This window comes from Ptychodera flava, chromosome 18, assembly GCF_041260155.1.
Source record: "Ptychodera flava strain L36383 chromosome 18, AS_Pfla_20210202, whole genome shotgun sequence".
NCBI lineage: Eukaryota > Metazoa > Hemichordata > Enteropneusta > Ptychoderidae > Ptychodera > Ptychodera flava.
The window spans coordinates 8273981-8293374 of record NC_091945.1 but is presented as its reverse complement, the minus strand read 5'-3'; the positions used below and the strand labels follow the sequence as shown (position 1 = coordinate 8293374).

Here is a 19394-nt window from a genome sequence, read left to right as displayed (position 1 = left end):
ATTAAAGAATAAACTAGATTACTTGCATTGAAAAAAGGGCAGTTCACTTTTTCCTGTCAACATAGTTCCATGTGCAAGCATATGTGTGTGCCCGTGGTACTGAGTGAGTCGTTACAGCCCTGACGTTCCTATCATAGCACCAGCTCGATAAGATAATCGCAACAATGGAAAATTAACACCTTGGGGATTAAAAGTCTTCTGTTTGTCACCCGAGTTGGCAGGCAGCAACTCGGGTTTCAGGTACCATCAAAGTTAATGGAGCCTTCCCCTAATGTATTGATGGTGTCCTTTTCCTAATCAACTGACAGCCACCTTTGCCAAGGCTATTTACAGAAAGATCTTATACAGGAATTCTTAAGTGTTGATAGGAACTCCAAGTAGGGATGTGTACTTTGTATATACACTGTGCAAAAGTTCACCAGACAATGTTTAAAAATAGTTTAAGAAGGCCAAACTTTAATACTGATAAACTGATAAAATTTGAACTATTTCAAATAACCTTGTCTTGAGGGATATAAAGTTAGGGATTACAATATTTGCGCACTAAAAATATTTTTAGAAATTAGAGCTGTTACATGTCAACAAAACTTTTAAATCTTACCAAGGTTGAGATTTAAAATAAGATCACCCTCCTTGAGTTCTAAGACTATGTAGTCAGTCTGGGTACCGGATCCAGCCATCACGACTCCATCAGGGCGGTTGGTCTTCATTCTGAGTCTGATTTCGTCTCGAGTTGAAGCCAGGTGTTGTGCCCTGCTACTCACATCATAAATTGCATAGTTTGTTCCATCAAACGTAACAGTGTCAGCGTCTATTTAAGATAGAGTGATGAGAATGTAAGATATGGAGACAACATTAATGTTTTACCTTTTGTAAACACTAAAATGTTAAACAGAGAAATACATACCATATTTTTCAACTGAAGGAATACTTCCGATAGCTAAATACACATTTAGCAAATTTGATATAAAACAGTAAATTTGAATCTTTCAGTCTAGTTTGCCAGTCCTGCAGTCTGGTTTGTCAGTCCTACAGTTTGGTTTGTTAGTCCTGCAGTATAGTTTGCCAGTCCTGCAGTCTAGTTTGCCAGTCCTGCAGTCTGGTTTGTTAGTCCTACAGTTTGGTTTGCTAGTCCTGCAGTCTAGTTTGCCAGTCCTGCAGTCTGGTTTGTTAGTCCTACAGTTTGGTTTGCTAGTCCTGCAGTCTAGTTTGCTAGTCCTGCAGTCTGGTTTGTTAGTCCTACAGTTTGGTTTGCTAGTCCTGCAGTCTGGTTTGTTAGTCCTGCAGTCTGGTTTGCTAGTCCTGCAGTCTAGTTTGTTAGTCCTCTGATCCAGTTTGCTGGTCTGACAGAATAGTTTGTCAGTCCTGCAGTCTAGTTTGCTAGTCCTGCAGTCTAGTTTGCTAGTCCTGCAGTCTAGTTTGCTAGTCCTGCAGTCTAGTTTGCTTGTCCTGCAGTCTAGTTTGCTAGTCCTGCAGTCTAGTTTGCTTGTCCTGCAGTCTAGTTTGCTAGTCCTGCAGTCTAGTTTGCTAGTCCTGCAGTCTAGTTTGCTAGTCCTGCAGTCTAGTTTGCTAGTCCTGCAGTCTAGTTTGCTAGTCCTGCAGTCTAGTTTGCTAGTCCTGCAGTCTAGTTTGCTAGTCCTGCAGTCTAGTTTGCTTGTCCTGCAGTCTAGTTTGCTAGTCCTGCAGTCTAGTTTGCTAGTCCTGCAGTCTAGTTTGCTAGTCCTGCAGTCTAGTTTGCTTGTCCTGCAGTCCAGTTTATCAGCCCTGCAATCTAGTTTGTTAGTCTTGCAGTCTAGTTTGCTTGTCCTGCAGTCCAGTTTACCAGCCCTGTAATCTAGTTTGTTAGTCTTGCAGTCTAGTTTGCTAGTCCTCTGATCCAGTTTGCTGGTCTGACAGAATAGTTTGTCAGTTCTGCAGTCTAGGTTTCTAGTTCTAGTTTGCTAGTCTTGCAGTCTAGATTGCTGGTCCAGCTGTCTAGTTTATTCTGTATACATTGTCTATCATACCAGTGCATTAGAACCAACTGGTTTGTGGCAAACTCACTTTTCAGAGAAAAAACTGAATTTGCTCACACCTGATTGGTTTACTATGATGATGTCATTCCAAAATTAAAGAGAGTCATTTATTTACCATGAAGGGCACAGTTGGCTTATTACGTAAGGTTTCTTTCATGATTCAACCAAGGAACTTACTGTGAAGACATCCATAGACCTCAACTCTCATCGAAAGCTGTCTATTGAGTGCCTTTGGTCTGAAGCGGATGTGTCTTGCAATGATTGGAGCATCCAGGATGTTTTTCTTTGAAGTCCTGGCATCAGTATTGCCATCAAACACCTGAAAGAGAAAGGACACAAAAAGAGTTTTAATACCTAGTGAGGCAGATCAATTGCGATTGGTTGAAGTACTGGCCAATCAGGGAGCCTGTTAAGGTAGAAAGGTGGAGTTTGTCACCAGATGGGACTACTTCATCAGTACCCGTATAGGGAATCCAAACTTGTCTGTCATGGGAGAGGAATTACATTTACCTTCATTTTTAATCAATTTGAAATTAAATACAGGGCCTGATATCATCATTCTTTTCTCATTTGTCTCAGTAATACAACACTGCACAACAGCATGCAAAAATTGCAACAGTTCATAAACCTCACTCAACACACAACACCTGTCACCGGAAACAGCAATCAATAATATGTATGGCTCTACCCTGCTTTGGTGTTTGAATAATCACAATAACACACACTGCAGTGTTGCATAAAATAAAATACTGGATCACCTAATTTCATACAATGTTTTGGATAAAGGGCCAGTGGCTGTAATTTTGGATAATTTTTTCACTATTTTCGTTTGGTATGTCAAGAGTAAGTTCTTGTTCAACTCCCAAATCATGTTAAAACACCTACTATCTAGCTTGTTAACACAGAGTTTATACATATAAAATGCACTGTTCTTCTAGTCCAGACCAGAATTCAATTGTCAACAATAACAACACAGCTAGTTTACACATGTACAGGCTGAATTGATAAGCTGAATACTGCGCATCTCAACACATCTTGGGGAGTAGCACAAGAAACTGAAGTTGCCATTACCACAAAAGCAGTAAAAAAACATCAAAAGTTTAAAGCTACAGGCCCTAGAAATGATTTTGATACTGCCAGTGGAGTCACCTCTTTGCTATCATTCTAAATGTACGTACATTGATTAGGGTACCTCCAGATAAAACACAATTTAACAAATATTAATTTGATAAACCATACTCTGTTCACCAAATCAGAATGCGAGTAAGTGCAATAAGCCTGTGTATTCTACTGGGATACAAGTAACCCTAGCCCTGCCATTTTACCTAGTTTCCCCTACATTTAAGATCAGTACATATCAGAGATATCTCCAATCTACTGGGCTTCCACCTTCCTATGTTCCTTTCCTATGTGACACACAGTATACCATATCACATGACAGAGTATAATACCACACCCTGCTGCATTACACATCATCCTAGTATGTCTCAGTGCATCCCATCATGCAATACTGCACCAAGCCACACCTACAGCTTTATAGGCCAGATGCTGAAACTAACATACATGGGATGGATGCTACTGTATTTAGATAGTGTATTCTTAGTTTGTTTCTAAAAATCGCTCTGATCATCGATTTTTTATTATATATATAAATTTGCATATCATGTTTTAGGTGAAAGCTGTGACTGTATGATGCTTCCATATGGGGAAAAAATCAACAACAACAACAAGAAAAAAAAAAAAGCAAGAAAGAAGAAAAAATACTCACTTTACGTGAACCCCTCTCTGTGTAGTCATTCCATAGTTCGCCATCACTGCTGTATTCCAGCGAGTACTGTGTTACCCACTCTGAACTTCCACTGCGTCCCTGTGTAGCGACTGCTGTGATTTCAGTCTGTGCTCCCAAATCAATGCTGAGATACTGATCAGTGTTCTGTGTTGCTGCTGTCCAACCTCCTCCACCTAAAGTAAGGAAAATCATGATATATAAAGTAGAGTCCATTTTTTCGCTTTATTTACTCTTCGTTTTCTGGGAGTAGTAGATTCTCTGTATTAAGTAATCTCAATTTAAGTTTTGTCCTCACTTCTATAGGGAACAGTCACATTATGATAAATGTTTGCAGCAAAGTTCAATGGATTTTCGATGAGCAATGAAAGCTGTTTACTAAAAAGTCAATCAGGAAAAGACAGTGACCATGAGGTGTGCTTCATTTATAAGTGAACTTATATTCCACTTTCAACTTTCAGTTTGAAAAAGCTCTTTTATAAGGATGTCCTGACATTGACAAGACTGCTGATGTCCATAAGGACAGCTTTCACTGTACTACAGTACCGTACATTACTGCACTGGAAATGTTTTCTTCTGGATAGACAATCAGATGCTATGGGATTTGGTAAGTTTTCGCAATGGGATGAATGGCTCCCATGCACCATACATTGTACAACTGTTGATTTGTTCTTGCACAGACAAACTCACATTATGTGAATTAGGAAAATTTATATATCCATTATTTTACTTTTAAGACAAGGAAGAATGAAAAACAAAACACATTTATTTAAAACTTGTTTGTATCTTCTCAGAGGGGTAAAGTGCTCGATGCAGGGATGCAGAGCAATATTGCAATAAATATGAGAACACATCAAGTATGTTTGGTACCTATTACTAAAGTTTCACACATACGAGCGATCGTCAGATAGGTAGATTTTATTGTATTTTATTTTGATTTACAGTCTGATGGTTGCGTGTATGTGTGAAATTTGAGTATAGGTACCAAATATACTTGATGTGTCATACATACATACATGTGTGTGTATATATATATATATATATATATATATATATATATATATATAATATATATATATATATATATAATATATATATATATATATATATATATATATATTGTATTTTATTTTGATTTACAATCTGATGGTTGCGTTTATGTGTGAAATTTGAGTATAGGTACCAAATATACTTGATGTGTCATACATACATACACACATATATATATATATATATATATAATATATATATATATATATATATATATATATATTACTTCAAGTACAAAGTAATGGTATCTGTTACTTAAGTTCATGCATCCAGTAATTATCTGACAGATAAAGTTAAAGTCTGTCTGATGATTGCAGGATGCATGAACTTAAGTAACAGAATCCGTTACTTTGTACTTGAAGTAATTTTGTGTTATTATTTATAACGCTCTGCTTTAGCAGCAGCACTGTAATTTCCACAAGGACATCTGTATACTTTATATATATAAATATATATATATATATATATTATAATTATTTCTCGTCCTCTCTTTTATTTTGTTGCTGTTGTTTTGTTCTGTTGTAGTTGTTGAACCTTTATTGTACTGTATATTAAGTCCCAAATGGAGATTCAATTTCAAAAAAGGCTTTTCTTTTACTTTATATATTATTATTTGGGCCCATTCTAACTTTGTAATCCCATATCACCTTAGACAGGAACAAGGTATGCCCTGGAACACCCACAGAAAAATGACAATTTTTGGCCGATAGCAATAACGTTTATATTGGGGTTTTCACGAATGTCACATGTCAGTTCTGCAGAAGAATCTTGAGTGTTTTCCCTACAAATGGAAAATAACTACACAGTGAGATTGTGTGTATTAACAGGCATGACGATCCGTACTAAGCGTAGGAGTTAAATTTAACATGGGATTTCACAACAGCAGTAAATCATGGCCTAACACATGCCATACAAGTGTTTAAAAGAACATCAAACAGATCAAATGATGGTTTGCATTTCTGTTTTGATGGCCAAGCCTAATTCTATGGGTGTGTTCTGGTGTAGCATTACAGATGGATACGGTGTACATCTGTTTTGAACTATTCAGTTTGGATAAATACCAGAGATTTAAAAGTCACACCCAAGGAAGAAAATTCTCTCCCCTCTCTCTTGTTACAAGAAAAATACAAACACACAATGCTCTGAGGCTTTGAGCTCTATTTTTTAAGTACACTATTACTAAGTTTCTTGTTTCGATGACCCCGAAGTGATCTCTTGAGGGTATTAACAGAAATTATTTGGTAGTCCAATACACTTCGTAGTTTATCAGTGAGAATGATGAACATATAGAATAAAAATAACTGTAACCAGAATGACACAATTGACAGAAAAGGGTTCAGATTCCAGAATAGCCATAGTAAATGGAACAATTTGCAAATCCTTGCTTGAGCATATTAGACTTGGAAATTCCTAAGAGAGTTTGATAATCCTGATTGCTGATGGATTTTGAACTTACAACCACCCTGTACTCACTCTCTCCCGGCATTTAGTCCCAAGCACGAAAATTAAAAAAGTCACCATAACCTTGACCAGAAATAACACTACCAACGCTGCTACTTTCGGCAAAAGTTCCATTTTGTTACTATGTTTTATTCTTCTTGTCTTTAACACAAATACACATCAAATTTTACATTTGAAATATCACAAAATCCTCTTCAAAATAAATTTAACAGAAAGTTGTACATATCAATGCACAATAATGTTAAAGCAGATGATTATATAACAGGAAGGAAGTTTTTCTGTAAGTTAGACTATGTTAAATTTTTCATTCAGAATGCTTTCTATATTTAACCCCATTATCAACCGGAATTTTGACTACTGTAAGGTTTGACCACAGTATGGCGATCAGAAGTTTGATGTACATTTAAATAGCTGTACAAAATCATCAACACAATATCAAAAGGATAGACGAACATAAATACATTTCAGATTGATAATAATGTAAAGGCTTCATAACCTTCAATGGTTGAGTTTTTCAACAAAACTAGTGGTTACTAGTAGTATATGAAATGTGAGCTGTTTGTCTTGTAACTCAGCCTAGGTTGATCCATGATATGCGGCAAGACACAGGAATGTCTTGTGGTAAAACACAAGATGGGATCACAGTGGGAGACTTTCTCACTGGATAACTATCAAGGGAATCAACACTAGAGGTCGACCAAGGACAGCATAGCCAGAGGGGGCAGTAAAACAGCATATTGAATCCTGGTATGAGATTGTAATTTACAAGGATTAATTCACACTGTTTAATAAGCTACACGGGTCATTGCGGGTGAAATTACTACTAGGAATTCCAATTTGATCACTTTGAAATTGTCCAGTGCACTTGAAACCCCAGGCACCTGAACTTCTGCCACGGTTGATATCATGTGCATGTGTTTTGGACACATTCTCAGCATGGGGGACTTGCAAGCTAGCTACTCTATTCACCGCTGAATTTTCCGAACAAGCCATCATTCAAATAAGTGTTTGTATTCATCAGCAACTGTAGTGGCATGTATCTCATTTTGTACATTTAATGTTATCTCAATCTGAATGTGAAACGCTTTGATATTGATAAAGGCGTACTAAAATGGTCACATTTTAAGAGCTCGGTGATTCAACACACTTCAGTATCCACTCAAACGTAACTTGCGTCACTCAACAGAAAAATGTGAACTGTAATCAAGAATCTTAGCTTCTCAAAACCATGTACTGCTTTGTCAGCCTAACAGGGCACCTTTAATAAATGTAATTTTTGTGATCGTCATGGGGAATTATCATCAATATAACTAAAAATGTCAACTGAGGGTGTGCCATTTTACAAAATTGTCATGGTACTTTTCCCTCTGGTAAAATATTGTTACACAGTTACACTTTTCTCTGGTTGAGTCATTTATAAAATAATGGTACTTTCCACGTTGGGATTAATGGTTCTTCTTATCAGATTGGATTAGATAACAAAATAACAAAAGGTAATGGAAAATTACGAACAAATAAACACTAATTAAACTTAATCAAGCGATTATAATTCTTTGATGAAGGGTGTGGTTGAGGCTACCAGTAGGTTCAATAATTTGTCTGATGAATTATCTCAGCTTTGCCTGTATTGTGCAGTGTAGATGCCTGGATTTTAACATCCTGTTTCTCCCGAGAGAAATTTGTTTGAAGTATGCCTGACATGTGAAAAACTGCTGGTAGACTTTGTCTAGTCCTTGTTGGAGGTAAGGAAAATTTACCGTCACAATGTCAGGCATCTGTTGTACAGGGATTTTTTTAGGGACAAAACGGCTGGTTGGAGAAGACCCTGATAACGATATCAATACATAATGTAAAATATTTGCATATTTGGATGCTAATTAATCTTTGTACACACAAACCTTGTGTATCTGAATGTACAAAATCCACCGGCCAGCCCCTCTTGATTTGATAAGTCACTCAGTAGTACATGTACCTATCAAATTACCTCAAAGTTTACAATTAGTTTTGAATTATGCTGTAATTTGTTGTTTTTACATTGAATTTGTCCTATTATTTAAGATGTAACAGGACAAAGATATGACAAAGCAGAACAAATCACAAACTTTGTTAAAGTGGATTTTACATATTAAGTCTATACATATAATTACTTTCTTTTTTTCATGCAATCCACAGAAATAGTGGTCTGAAGTTTGCTTTATTTGTGTTAGGATGGGGGGAGGGGCCAAGCCTAATATGCAAATAGATATTGACAAATATGGGTGTTACGATTTCTGGAGGTTAACTGATGTTGCCATATGATAGCAGCGATGTAAGAAAGTCATTAAATTGACAACCAGACATCCCGGAAGGTAACTTCGAAAAGTCGTTTGTCTGAGCTGAGTATCACTTGTCCTGATAATTGTCTTTCATACTGTACAGTGTACATGTAGACCTAGTATACCTTACCTGCAATTCAAGTAGCCTGACTAATTATCAGAAGTTACTTCCGCCTTTCGATATTTTCATAAGGCTGGCAATTGTAAAAATTTATTTTACCTGCAAGTATAGGCAGGAACTTATGTACCACCAACAAACCAGGTCAACATTGCAAAAACATATTAATGACATTTCAGATGTTACACTTGTTCACTGTGTAATTTGACATTCCTTGTAACACTGCACATAGCAGCAGTTGGTAGCTATCAAACCCAGTGAGAATTGCAAGCTCCCTTTCTAGATAGGTTTGGGTCTTAACAATGACATACAGGGTCTTCCTCTACTTCAGTGGCTGCTGAACTGCATTTGATTACAACTCAGCATTTGCTTTTAACTGAGCAGTTGATAGCACAAGTGGCTTTTCGGAATGTACAGTTTGAGGTGATAGAGAAAAATATTTTGCACATTTTTCAGTTTGGCGTGCTTCACAAGTAGAAAGAATTACTTCTGAACCTTCAGGTACTGTTCATCTACCGGTATTATAGAATCCTTCTCAATACCATGGGTCAAAGGTCATGGGACAATCCGACTTCACCTACTCTAAAACTCCAATTTTAACTGCACAGAGTCTCTCTTAGTATTCCATGTTCATACCAAGACTCTAATAAAGATGGTCTTTTTTATTAGGGTCTATGGTCAATATAAAGGTTTGCTGTGTTGTTGTCAGGAAACTTGACATTTTGTCAATGGATTGGAGTTAACCACTGTGCATACACATACATGTATTGTAGTGGTATTGCTCCTTGTTTGAACACCGGACAAATTGCACGTGGAATGAGAGAAACAATAAACGATTCTCTAAAATTTCAGGAAAATTGAAGATTTATGAGGCTGATCAGGTTTGAACAAATATTTACTGAGCCATGGATATAAAATTTGATGAACAGGACACCTTTGAGGTGAATTTTGAGGTGTTTATCATCATGACATTCTGTACAGAAGACTGTGATGAGTGGGATTTGGTTCAGAAAGTCACGCCTTTATTGTAGCTGAAGGTGATTAAAAACACACACGTTCCCCCAACTCTTTGTATCTGCCCAAAGTAACATTAATTGAAACGTCAGAACTGACAAATTGCAAAGTCCTTCACTGAATGCAATTTTCTCAGAAACTGAAATCCTGGGATGAAAGTGAAGTGTTTTGATGAGTAAATGACACTGCTATGTACTTACAGTAATAACTGAAATTCCTCCGTTGATTGTACAAGACCTTTTCGGTATCAGTAACACTTCTCAAGGGAATGCAATTTACTGATGGACCAGCCTGACTGTAGACCATAACCTACATTCTCTCCTTGTGACACCGTTGTGTTTATGCACAGCTACTGAACATTTACCAAGCCTGACCCATTTACAGTGAATTTCAGAAAAATATAATTTCATATACAGTTGCAGATGTTACACACAAACTGTTTGCTATACAAAACTGATCTCTCTGTCCTCTCCCGTAGAGCATTTAATGTTAACCATATTATTTCCAGTATCTGTAGCCCTTTTGCTATATTTTACAGTATTTTTATTGTGTTTGTAAAATAAAGTGTCTTCTTCTCCCAAAATAATGTTGAAATCCTTAGTGCATTACTTGTCAACACGATCTCTCTGTGTGTAACATCCAACGAGATTGATGACACTTGAATTCATAGAATTGAATATAATTTGTTTGTCAACAATAACATTGGATATTGTCTGTGTAGTCTGTATGTGTGCTACATGTCCAATGTTATTGTTGACAACTGAATTTTAGTCAAGACTAGAATTCATTTGTCAACAATAACATTGCATATTGTATGTGTAGTCTGTATGTGTGCTACATGTCCAATGTTATTGTTGACAATTGAATTTTAGTCAAGACTAGAATTCATTTGTCAACAATAACATTGCATATTGTATGTGTTGTCTGTATGTGTGCTACATGTCCAATGTTATTGTTGACAATTGAATTTTAGTCAAGACTAGAATTCATTTGTCAACAATAACATTGCATATTGTCTGTGTAGTCTGTATGTGTGCTACATGTCCAATGTTATTGTTGACAACTGAATTTTAGTCAAGAGTAGAATTCATTTGTCAACAATAACATTGCATATTGTATGTGTAGTCTGTAAGTGTGCTACATGTCCAATGTTATTGTTGACAACTGAATTTTAGTCAAGACTAGAATTCATTTGTTAACAATAACATTGCATATTGTATTGTGTAGTCTGTGTCTATGCTACATGCCCAATGTTATTGTTGACAATTGAATTCCTAGAATTGAACAGAACTCATTTGTCAACAAAAACATTGCACATTGTGAATGCTGTGATGAAAAAACATATACATTACACTTTATTTTTCAACAAAGTTACCAGAAACAAACTTGCTATTTAGAACAAAAATAATGGATTTGAAATCTTATAAAATGTTATGTTATATAGAATGCAAGATGCAAGGTACATGAATACTAACATTGATAATGAATCATTAGGATAAAATTTTAATATAGAAACACTACTCATTTTTATATAATTTGCATAAATGAATACTGATCAACCTTGATCTTGCACTGCAAATGTTACAGCTACTCTCCCTTTAAATGAATTTTAATCGAGTTCAAATTATTGAATACATAATATTTCTCAATGTTCCATAATTTACATATGTACAGTTAATGTTTCGTATATCTGCAAACTTGTAAAACAGCCACAGAATGGCTTGCTAGATTGTAGCAGACTAGGTAGAATACATGTAGGAGTTAAACTACACTCAACCGAAGCTGTAGAGGAATTCCTACATGTAAGCCTACACTTACCTTCGTTTCTATTGAGTCGTGCAAAGTATGGCGACCTCTGGACACTGAATACTGAGCTAGCTGTGATCTTGTCATCCGTTATTGATCCGGCTTCCATTCCCAGTGGTGAATCACATGTCTGATCATCTTCCTCATCTGGTGGCAAAAGATAAGAAATCAATCAGAAAAATTATCACAAACTGTTGTTCTTTTTTATTCCAAATGCATCTATGTGTATATATGTAGATCAAGGTTTTTTTCATGTTTATCATTAATATTCAGTACATGTATCTCTGCAAAATCAACTTAAATGGATATTCTTTACAAGTACATGTATATTAGCAATATTCACATAGCTAAACTGTCTGATATTATTTGTACAGAAGGTAATTTGCCTGATCAGTTTTGCATTTGTTAAATATCAACCATGCAACATGTACATGCATGTAACAGTTTTTCTCAATGTACATTGCATTATATTATACACATTGTGAGATCTAAAACATTATTCCCTAGCCCAGGCAAACAGTTTTCATACAGTCACTCTGTTGTGGTTTTTAAATTAAGCTTTGTGTTGACATATACAGTACTAATATATCAGTGTATGAATGACCTGAAATAGTACAAGACATACGTCTTCTATATTTACTTTCAGTAATTTGATAATTGTGTAGTCTGACCTCAAACCTGGTCTCCAGCTCTTAACGAGAGCGATTTGTCATATTGTGCAATTTAAATCAGACAGGAACTTTACAAATTAAAAGGGCAGAATCTGATGGTTGGCTAGTTCTACTCAAAATTGTGAAAAATTACTTTCAACATAGAAACATTACATCATCATGCCATTTTTGTCGTCTAATATGACATACATCATATACTCAGTTGAAGCCAGCAGGCATACATGTATTGCAGTGAAAGATTTGCCATGGACAGCATATAATTTTTCCATGTCCAACTTTCCACATGTAATCTACGTAGGACTACATGTAATGTGTAGGTAAATTAATTGGGAAAGAGTTCTCCCTGGGAAATTTTATCTGAAGTTTGTAACATGACACTGATGTCATTCTGAGTAAATCATCCACTGACACATTGTAAATGCACTGTACTCCTACAGAACATTAAAATACATAAATTATATCTGACAGACGAAAATGGAATTGAGACTTGCACAACAAGTAAGGTTATCTATATATACTTCAAGTAGAAATTTTTTTATGCCACAAATCAGACTAGAAAATGAGTATAATTAAGTGAATTTTACAATTTTGTAACTTTGATGACAAGACAGTAAAAATCCTGTCAAAAACAATATTATTGACTGACCCTTGTATGTCACTTCCACAAGTTGAACAGTTCACTATCTTACTAAAAAGTACAATCATTGTCTCCTGGGAAAGTACACAGACTACTCAGAAATACGTTACATGCAACAAATCTGATATGGTAGGTACAGTATGCAAAAATATTCAGTGGATGAAAGTTTACCCTCTTGTATCAAATTTTTTTAGTGTAAACTGGACTTCCTGGATTTCTAGGCATATTCATCTAACAGTATTAAAATGTACATCTGTACGGAGAAAACGCATACTATCATAATGCTATACTTTGAAATTACTGCAGCCCAGATAATGACGGAGCTGAAGCAAAGATGAACTGCAGTTCTTTCAATATGAGAAGAAAATCGGCATAATTTCTTCAAATATGTGAAGGAAATCCAGTGTTCTCCCCAGAGCTATTATAGAATGGTGGCCGCCACTCTATAATTTTTGGTAAACAATTGAAACTCATTACCATAACGATTACATTTATTGTTATGCAAATTAGCCGCCACTCTATCAGAAAATCCTGGGGAGATCACTGGAAATCAAAGAAAACTGCTATAATTTGAAGAAGAAATTGTACATGTCTGACAGACTTCTAAGAATGGGAGCAGTGCACACAAGTGGATTTCTATCGTCGCCTGCCAAATGGCTCTCTCACCGGACTCTCAAGTAATCAACTTCACCTCTATCAGAGATGCTGGACAGATGGAAGAAGTTCCCATGGGTTACGAAGGCTACAGTTCTTGTTCCATCAAGAAGTCAACATGCCATCGAAGATGATGTTAAACATGTACATTGATGTGCAGAAAGAGGCCATACAAGTATATTGTGTTGTTGTCGCTGCAACTCACAGGCAATTAACACTTTAGGTACAGTACATTGCAAACCATTTCATGATTGTGTCTTTACTAGATCTCAGAGAATTGTCATTTCTCATGATATTTCTTCCATATCAGTTGTTTTGTATTAGAGGACAAGCTTTTATAGATGTCTTATTACGGTGAAAAGTTGCATCTTCCTGACATTTGAGGCTTACAATAAAGATTAATTAAAGAGATTAATCCCATGTCTTCCATGGGACTGAGCTTCAAATCACCAAAGTTTGAAATACAAGCCTGAGATGATACGCAGTGACAATTGCCAGTTCAAAGTATATCCTACAAGTTTTAATTGACTTGATCCATACGCAATCTGAATACGGTTACACATTTACTTTGAAATGATGAAGTTCACAGAATTATATGATTCAGTCACTTTGATATTGGATTTATAATATTTTGAGGCACTTTGAGCATTGACAGGTGTTCATAAGAACGACAGTATTGTACTTGTAACTTAGCATGTCTGCTATTCGAAAAACACTTTGCATTGATCTCAACTCTTCACTAGAATGTCATCTTACAGCTCAGCTGTTCCAACAAACTGACAGGAAAACATTGTCTGTTTTCACATCATACAAACTATATTGTTTTTGATGAAGAAGCTTTCAAACCACATTATTAAACATTAATTTTCTCCAGACAATCTCATTTGCCTGATGCCATTATACAGAATGCTCTCTAAACATGAACCCAATATTAGCGTGGATTGTTTTTACTCCGAGAATTCTAATATGTCCTTCAGTTACCCTAATCTACGTGGAGGCCATTGACCTCAGGATGAATGTACGTACAAATATGATCATGACACATTGACAGTCCAACAAACTGAGGCATCATCTGATTGTCAGGTGTGAGTTATACCATGGATGTAAAAAATAGATCTATTTTTTACATCCATGGTTATACTGAAAACATCATAGGATTAGATAAAGGATTAGAAAGGTCGGAGATGTACATATAGATAAACTAGTACAGGATGAAAACTGATGAAAATGATTCAGTCAAGTTGCTTCACAAACCCTACACAAGCAAACCTATCGGTATTTCATTAGTATTCTGTACAAGGCACTTAATCATCACAAATGTCACTTTTTTGTATTTTTTCCCCAGATTTTAAAATGAGGTCCCTGTTAGCATTGTATACATAATGGGAAATACTTCTAAGCCCTATTAAAATATTAAGTGAAAGTGTATTTGTTAATTTGACATGTAAACAGATATATATTGTAACATATAGCTGTTGCCGATACAGTGCTTCATCAAGAAGGAGAATGACACTTCATCCAATATGCAAAGTGCATTGCTCTAATGACAAAATTTAATTTCACTGGATTTCCCCACTGATATCATTCACACATCCGATGAAGTTCTGTATCACCTGATTTGAAAATCTGATGACTTGAAAAGATAAATTTTGCCTTTGGCCATACTTTAAAACACAATCCATGAAAAGCTGCATGTGTACTACATGAAAATAATAAATTCAATACGTATCTATATACTCTATGGTAAAATAAATTTCTACATCCCATTGATTTATTTCTAAAATTTACTTATATGGCAGTAATTTGAAGAAGAAGCCAGCTGCTCTGACACTGAATGATGTGTTCTTTGGTTATCTTGTAAATTACCACGTGAAGCCCTATAACTTTTCCAGTGCGTGGGCTAAAAGAATTTCCATGTCAGAGACAAACTGACATGAGAATGTCCAGAGTGAAAGAATTTACATGACAGGGTGAATTATCTTGTAAACTCAGCATTAACTATAGTGATACTGGGATATGTGAGGACTTACAGAAACTTCTCCATCCTAAGATACGAGAAATGTTCTATGAAATGTTCTACAAGATGGATCAATTTATATCATCCAAGGAGCATGAGAGTGATAAAGAAGATAAAAATAACTTCAAACTCTTTTAGCAGAATCTGAATATGGAACAGTTCCAATGGACACATTAAATGTGAAGTTTACCACTCAAGAAAAGTAACGTTGTACTTTTGATACAGATACTGTATCTCATTCAACTGAATTCACATATTTGTCTCTGCAATACCACGTAAAAACTAAGATATCCAAACAAATGTCTTGTTTCATCTGAGACAGAAAGGAACCAGCACACTGAGCATATATGAATATTGACATTTCACAAGACCTGCCCTATACCGTGGGTTTATTGACGTCTTACAGCGTGTCGATAAATTGAAGGAATATATTTCAGTGAAATCTGTCATGCCTTTATTGCATCAGTGGCGTAAACACAGAGAGAAGTAGAGATAGCATTAAACCTGCTCACTTTGTACACGCAATATGATGATTACATAGAGCACCATTTAGTATCTGTTTAACTAGTCTACCATTTAACCACATGTAAAACTAAACTTAATACTTTGATTTGAACTACATACAGTGTCACACCCACAATAATATTTGAGAAACATTACAAATTGACCCTAGCCAAGTTCAGGTCTCCAGTTCTTCAACTATCCTGTTTCTTAAATGGTACTCACAACTGCTGTAGTCATCAATTAGAATAAACCATTTCTGATTGAAAACTGATTGAAAAGACCTAATAAGCAATCATGACACATGCACAAAATGAGCGTAACTTTATTGCACGATTAATCTATACAATGTTTTAAATCACAGCTTCTGTATACAGATTTGGCATTTATTATAAACTGAATCACTGTTCAAAGGATGTTAAATTTTGTATGTGTCATAAATAATTTTTACATATCATTCAAAAAAGAATGTGACAATTTTCTAAAGCAATTTCCAAATGCTATGGGAATATGTAAATTATCACGTGGCATGTTTGCAAATGTCTGCGGTGTCTTCATGTAAATACAATGTGTGTACATTATGCACCTTTCGATTCAATTTCAAACCAAATACCGTCCAGTACAGAGCTATTATCATATTGGTATATTTCCACAGATACCAAACGTACCAAACAACTTATAATTCTTTTAAGTAGTGTGCTGTGGAGGCTTTCAGCTCCACCCAGCTCCTTGAGAATACTTGAAGGAGACCATACTGAATTACTCTGGTATGCAAAAACTTTGCCCACCTTTCTCTAAAGTGAAAGAGGGACCCTTAGTATCACTGGCATAGTCATTTGCAAAAAACAAGCCCTGCAGCTTTTCTTCTGAAGAGCAAAAATTTGTAAGGACCAGAACCTGAAAGTACAAAAAGGTTTGGACTGTACGTTTTTCAGATTGGCCTATGCAGTAATTTTTGTAGTTGCGGGTAAATTATGCAACCACTTTATCTGAACTTACTTGTCATGAGGACAATTTGCAAAACATAGGCTATTTGGGGAGAAATATGACAGCAATAACACGGATTGCTTTTGTACAGTAGGTTGGTTACTGAATATGGCAAATCTGAAAGTGACACTGGCTATTGCCAATATAAATTTTTACAAATTTTGTCTTTGCACACCGGTTTTTACAAAGTTGGATCCAGACCTTTGACGTGTGATTTTTGTACTTTAAATCAGAACATTTGTGGCATCAAACTACCTATTTCATCATTCCTGTGAGAATAATTTCTGAAAGTCTTGTCAAATTTTGTGCCAAATATGTATTTTTTGCAAATTTTTAACGATGGAAAAATCAGCCTTGCCTTCTTACTACAGCTGATACTATCAACATGTGCAACTGTTAGTTTGTGTAAATTAGGACTAACATCTGGCACTTATTTTTAAGCATACAGACAAACACAACAACTGTGATATAAATAAAGAGACTGATTTTGTACAGCAAAATATTGGGAGACTTTATAATATCTGATGACTGTTCCTGTGGGTTTTCATGTAAAATATAACCAAATGTTGTATCTTCCAGTCAAAAAATAGTTTCAGGTTTGACTGATCATTAAATTATGTGTATGTACACTGTGTATCATAAACTAAGGTATCCAGAAAACACGATATACATGTACGCAGCGCAAGGTTTTGTTATGGCATGTAGACAGTTCTATTAATTGTGATCGTTTTCAGGTATTGTTGCTGTGTTTGTAAAATAGTTTCTACTGGTGTGTTTACTCCCCAAATCATGTTGACAGACCCAGTAGTACTGAACCCAACACGATGGCCTATAAAGTATGTATGTACTATTATTATACAGGTAGACGGTACTACTACAGTACTACTGTCTATAATACTATCAAAGCTGAAATGCTACTGTTGGTATCCGAAGTCGGACTACAATTCATTTATCACAATCATGTTGTATATTGACTGTAGACAATACATGTGTTGGCTGGGCAACCACTTTACAACATACTTTAGAGTAGAGAATCAGAAAATGTATTAGTTCAGACGTAAAAAAAATATCAAAGTAACATGTGCAGCACTTTTCAAGTTATCGCAGTGGACGGACAGACACAAAGTTATACAGACAGACACAGGAAGTGGGAAAATACCCATATATACATGTACCATATATTCGTACTCTCTGTGCCCTAGTTCAGAGGTTGCCATAAAGCCATTATGGTGATAACCGGGAGGGCACATTGTACACATTTTATATATATATTATATATATATATATATATATATATATATATATATATATATATATATATATATATATATATATATATATAAAGCTACCTTGTCATGTATATGACAATGGTAGCTAAAAAGGCTGCAATATTATTGTAACAGCTACATGTACAGTATGTATATTTACTTTAGTAAGATATTTATTAGATTCTATTACTTTCTATAGAATATAAATCAAAATGAATGCTAAAAATGCTTAAAATTGAAAAATAGAAGTACGATGAAATAGTCATCTTTCACTCGAAAATTGTGAGTTATAACCTAGACAAGGTTGAAAACATTGTACACATTGGAAACTAGCTTATCTTGTTATTGTATAAGTTTTGACAGCTGTGTCCATTTACATTATGCTTGACCTCTTGACCTTCTGTAATTAGTAACCGAGGAATGACACAGCCATTAAAGCTGGCAAATTGATCACAAGAGTGTTTTAAAACGTATTAGGGAAAGTTTACTCGAGATAAATTTAAAGTATGCCCTCTTCTTTATGAGAAAGAAAACATTCAGGTATCCAACGTAAGCCTCCACAAATCTATTTGGTATTTGGTGGCCCATGAAAATATCAGTTTGTGTCTGTGATGGCTATATAAGTCTGTCATACACTCACAGCTTACTTTACATGTATTACAATACAGCAGAGCATACTTAAACATTTACAGTTTGACTGGATTGTTAGAACAACAATACTACTCCGTGCAAACTGGTGATACATGTACCACACCTTAATAGTCCACCGATTTGCTCACCCTGCGACTAATTCTGAGACACAAACAGCTTAGTAATTTGACAAAAAGGAATGTCACTTCTTAAATTCTAATGGTACGCTCTACATGACATAAAAATTCTGGGACTTCATTTTTTAATTTGGATGTCATTACCTTGAAATCTAGCTTTAAAATTAAAGATTTTTTCACTAAAAATTTGCAACTTAGTAGTTCATAGTACAGTAGTATATGCATATATGTATGTCTCCATATTTATTGGTTGTTTGACTTTGAATCTTCATGAGTTACCTTGAAACAGAATTTAGATCAACTTCATATGGTTGAATAAATCTGTGA

General features: G+C 35.3%; 1 protein-coding gene across 2 annotated transcripts in view; it reads right to left on the bottom strand.

The window, feature by feature from the left end:
- The window catches only part of LOC139116759 (contactin-associated protein-like 2), a 54495-nt gene that overhangs the window by 20596 nt on the left and 14505 nt on the right, over positions 1–19394 (bottom strand). For both annotated transcript variants that reach the window (XM_070679403.1, XM_070679404.1), the window contains exons 2-5: positions 11578–11712; positions 3784–3977; positions 2193–2334; positions 602–811 (exon numbers count right to left, since the gene is read on the bottom strand). In XM_070679403.1, the coding sequence (XP_070535504.1) occupies positions 602–811; positions 2193–2334; positions 3784–3977; positions 11578–11712 (681 nt within the window). The remainder of the gene's footprint in view (positions 1–601; positions 812–2192; positions 2335–3783; positions 3978–11577; positions 11713–19394) is intronic.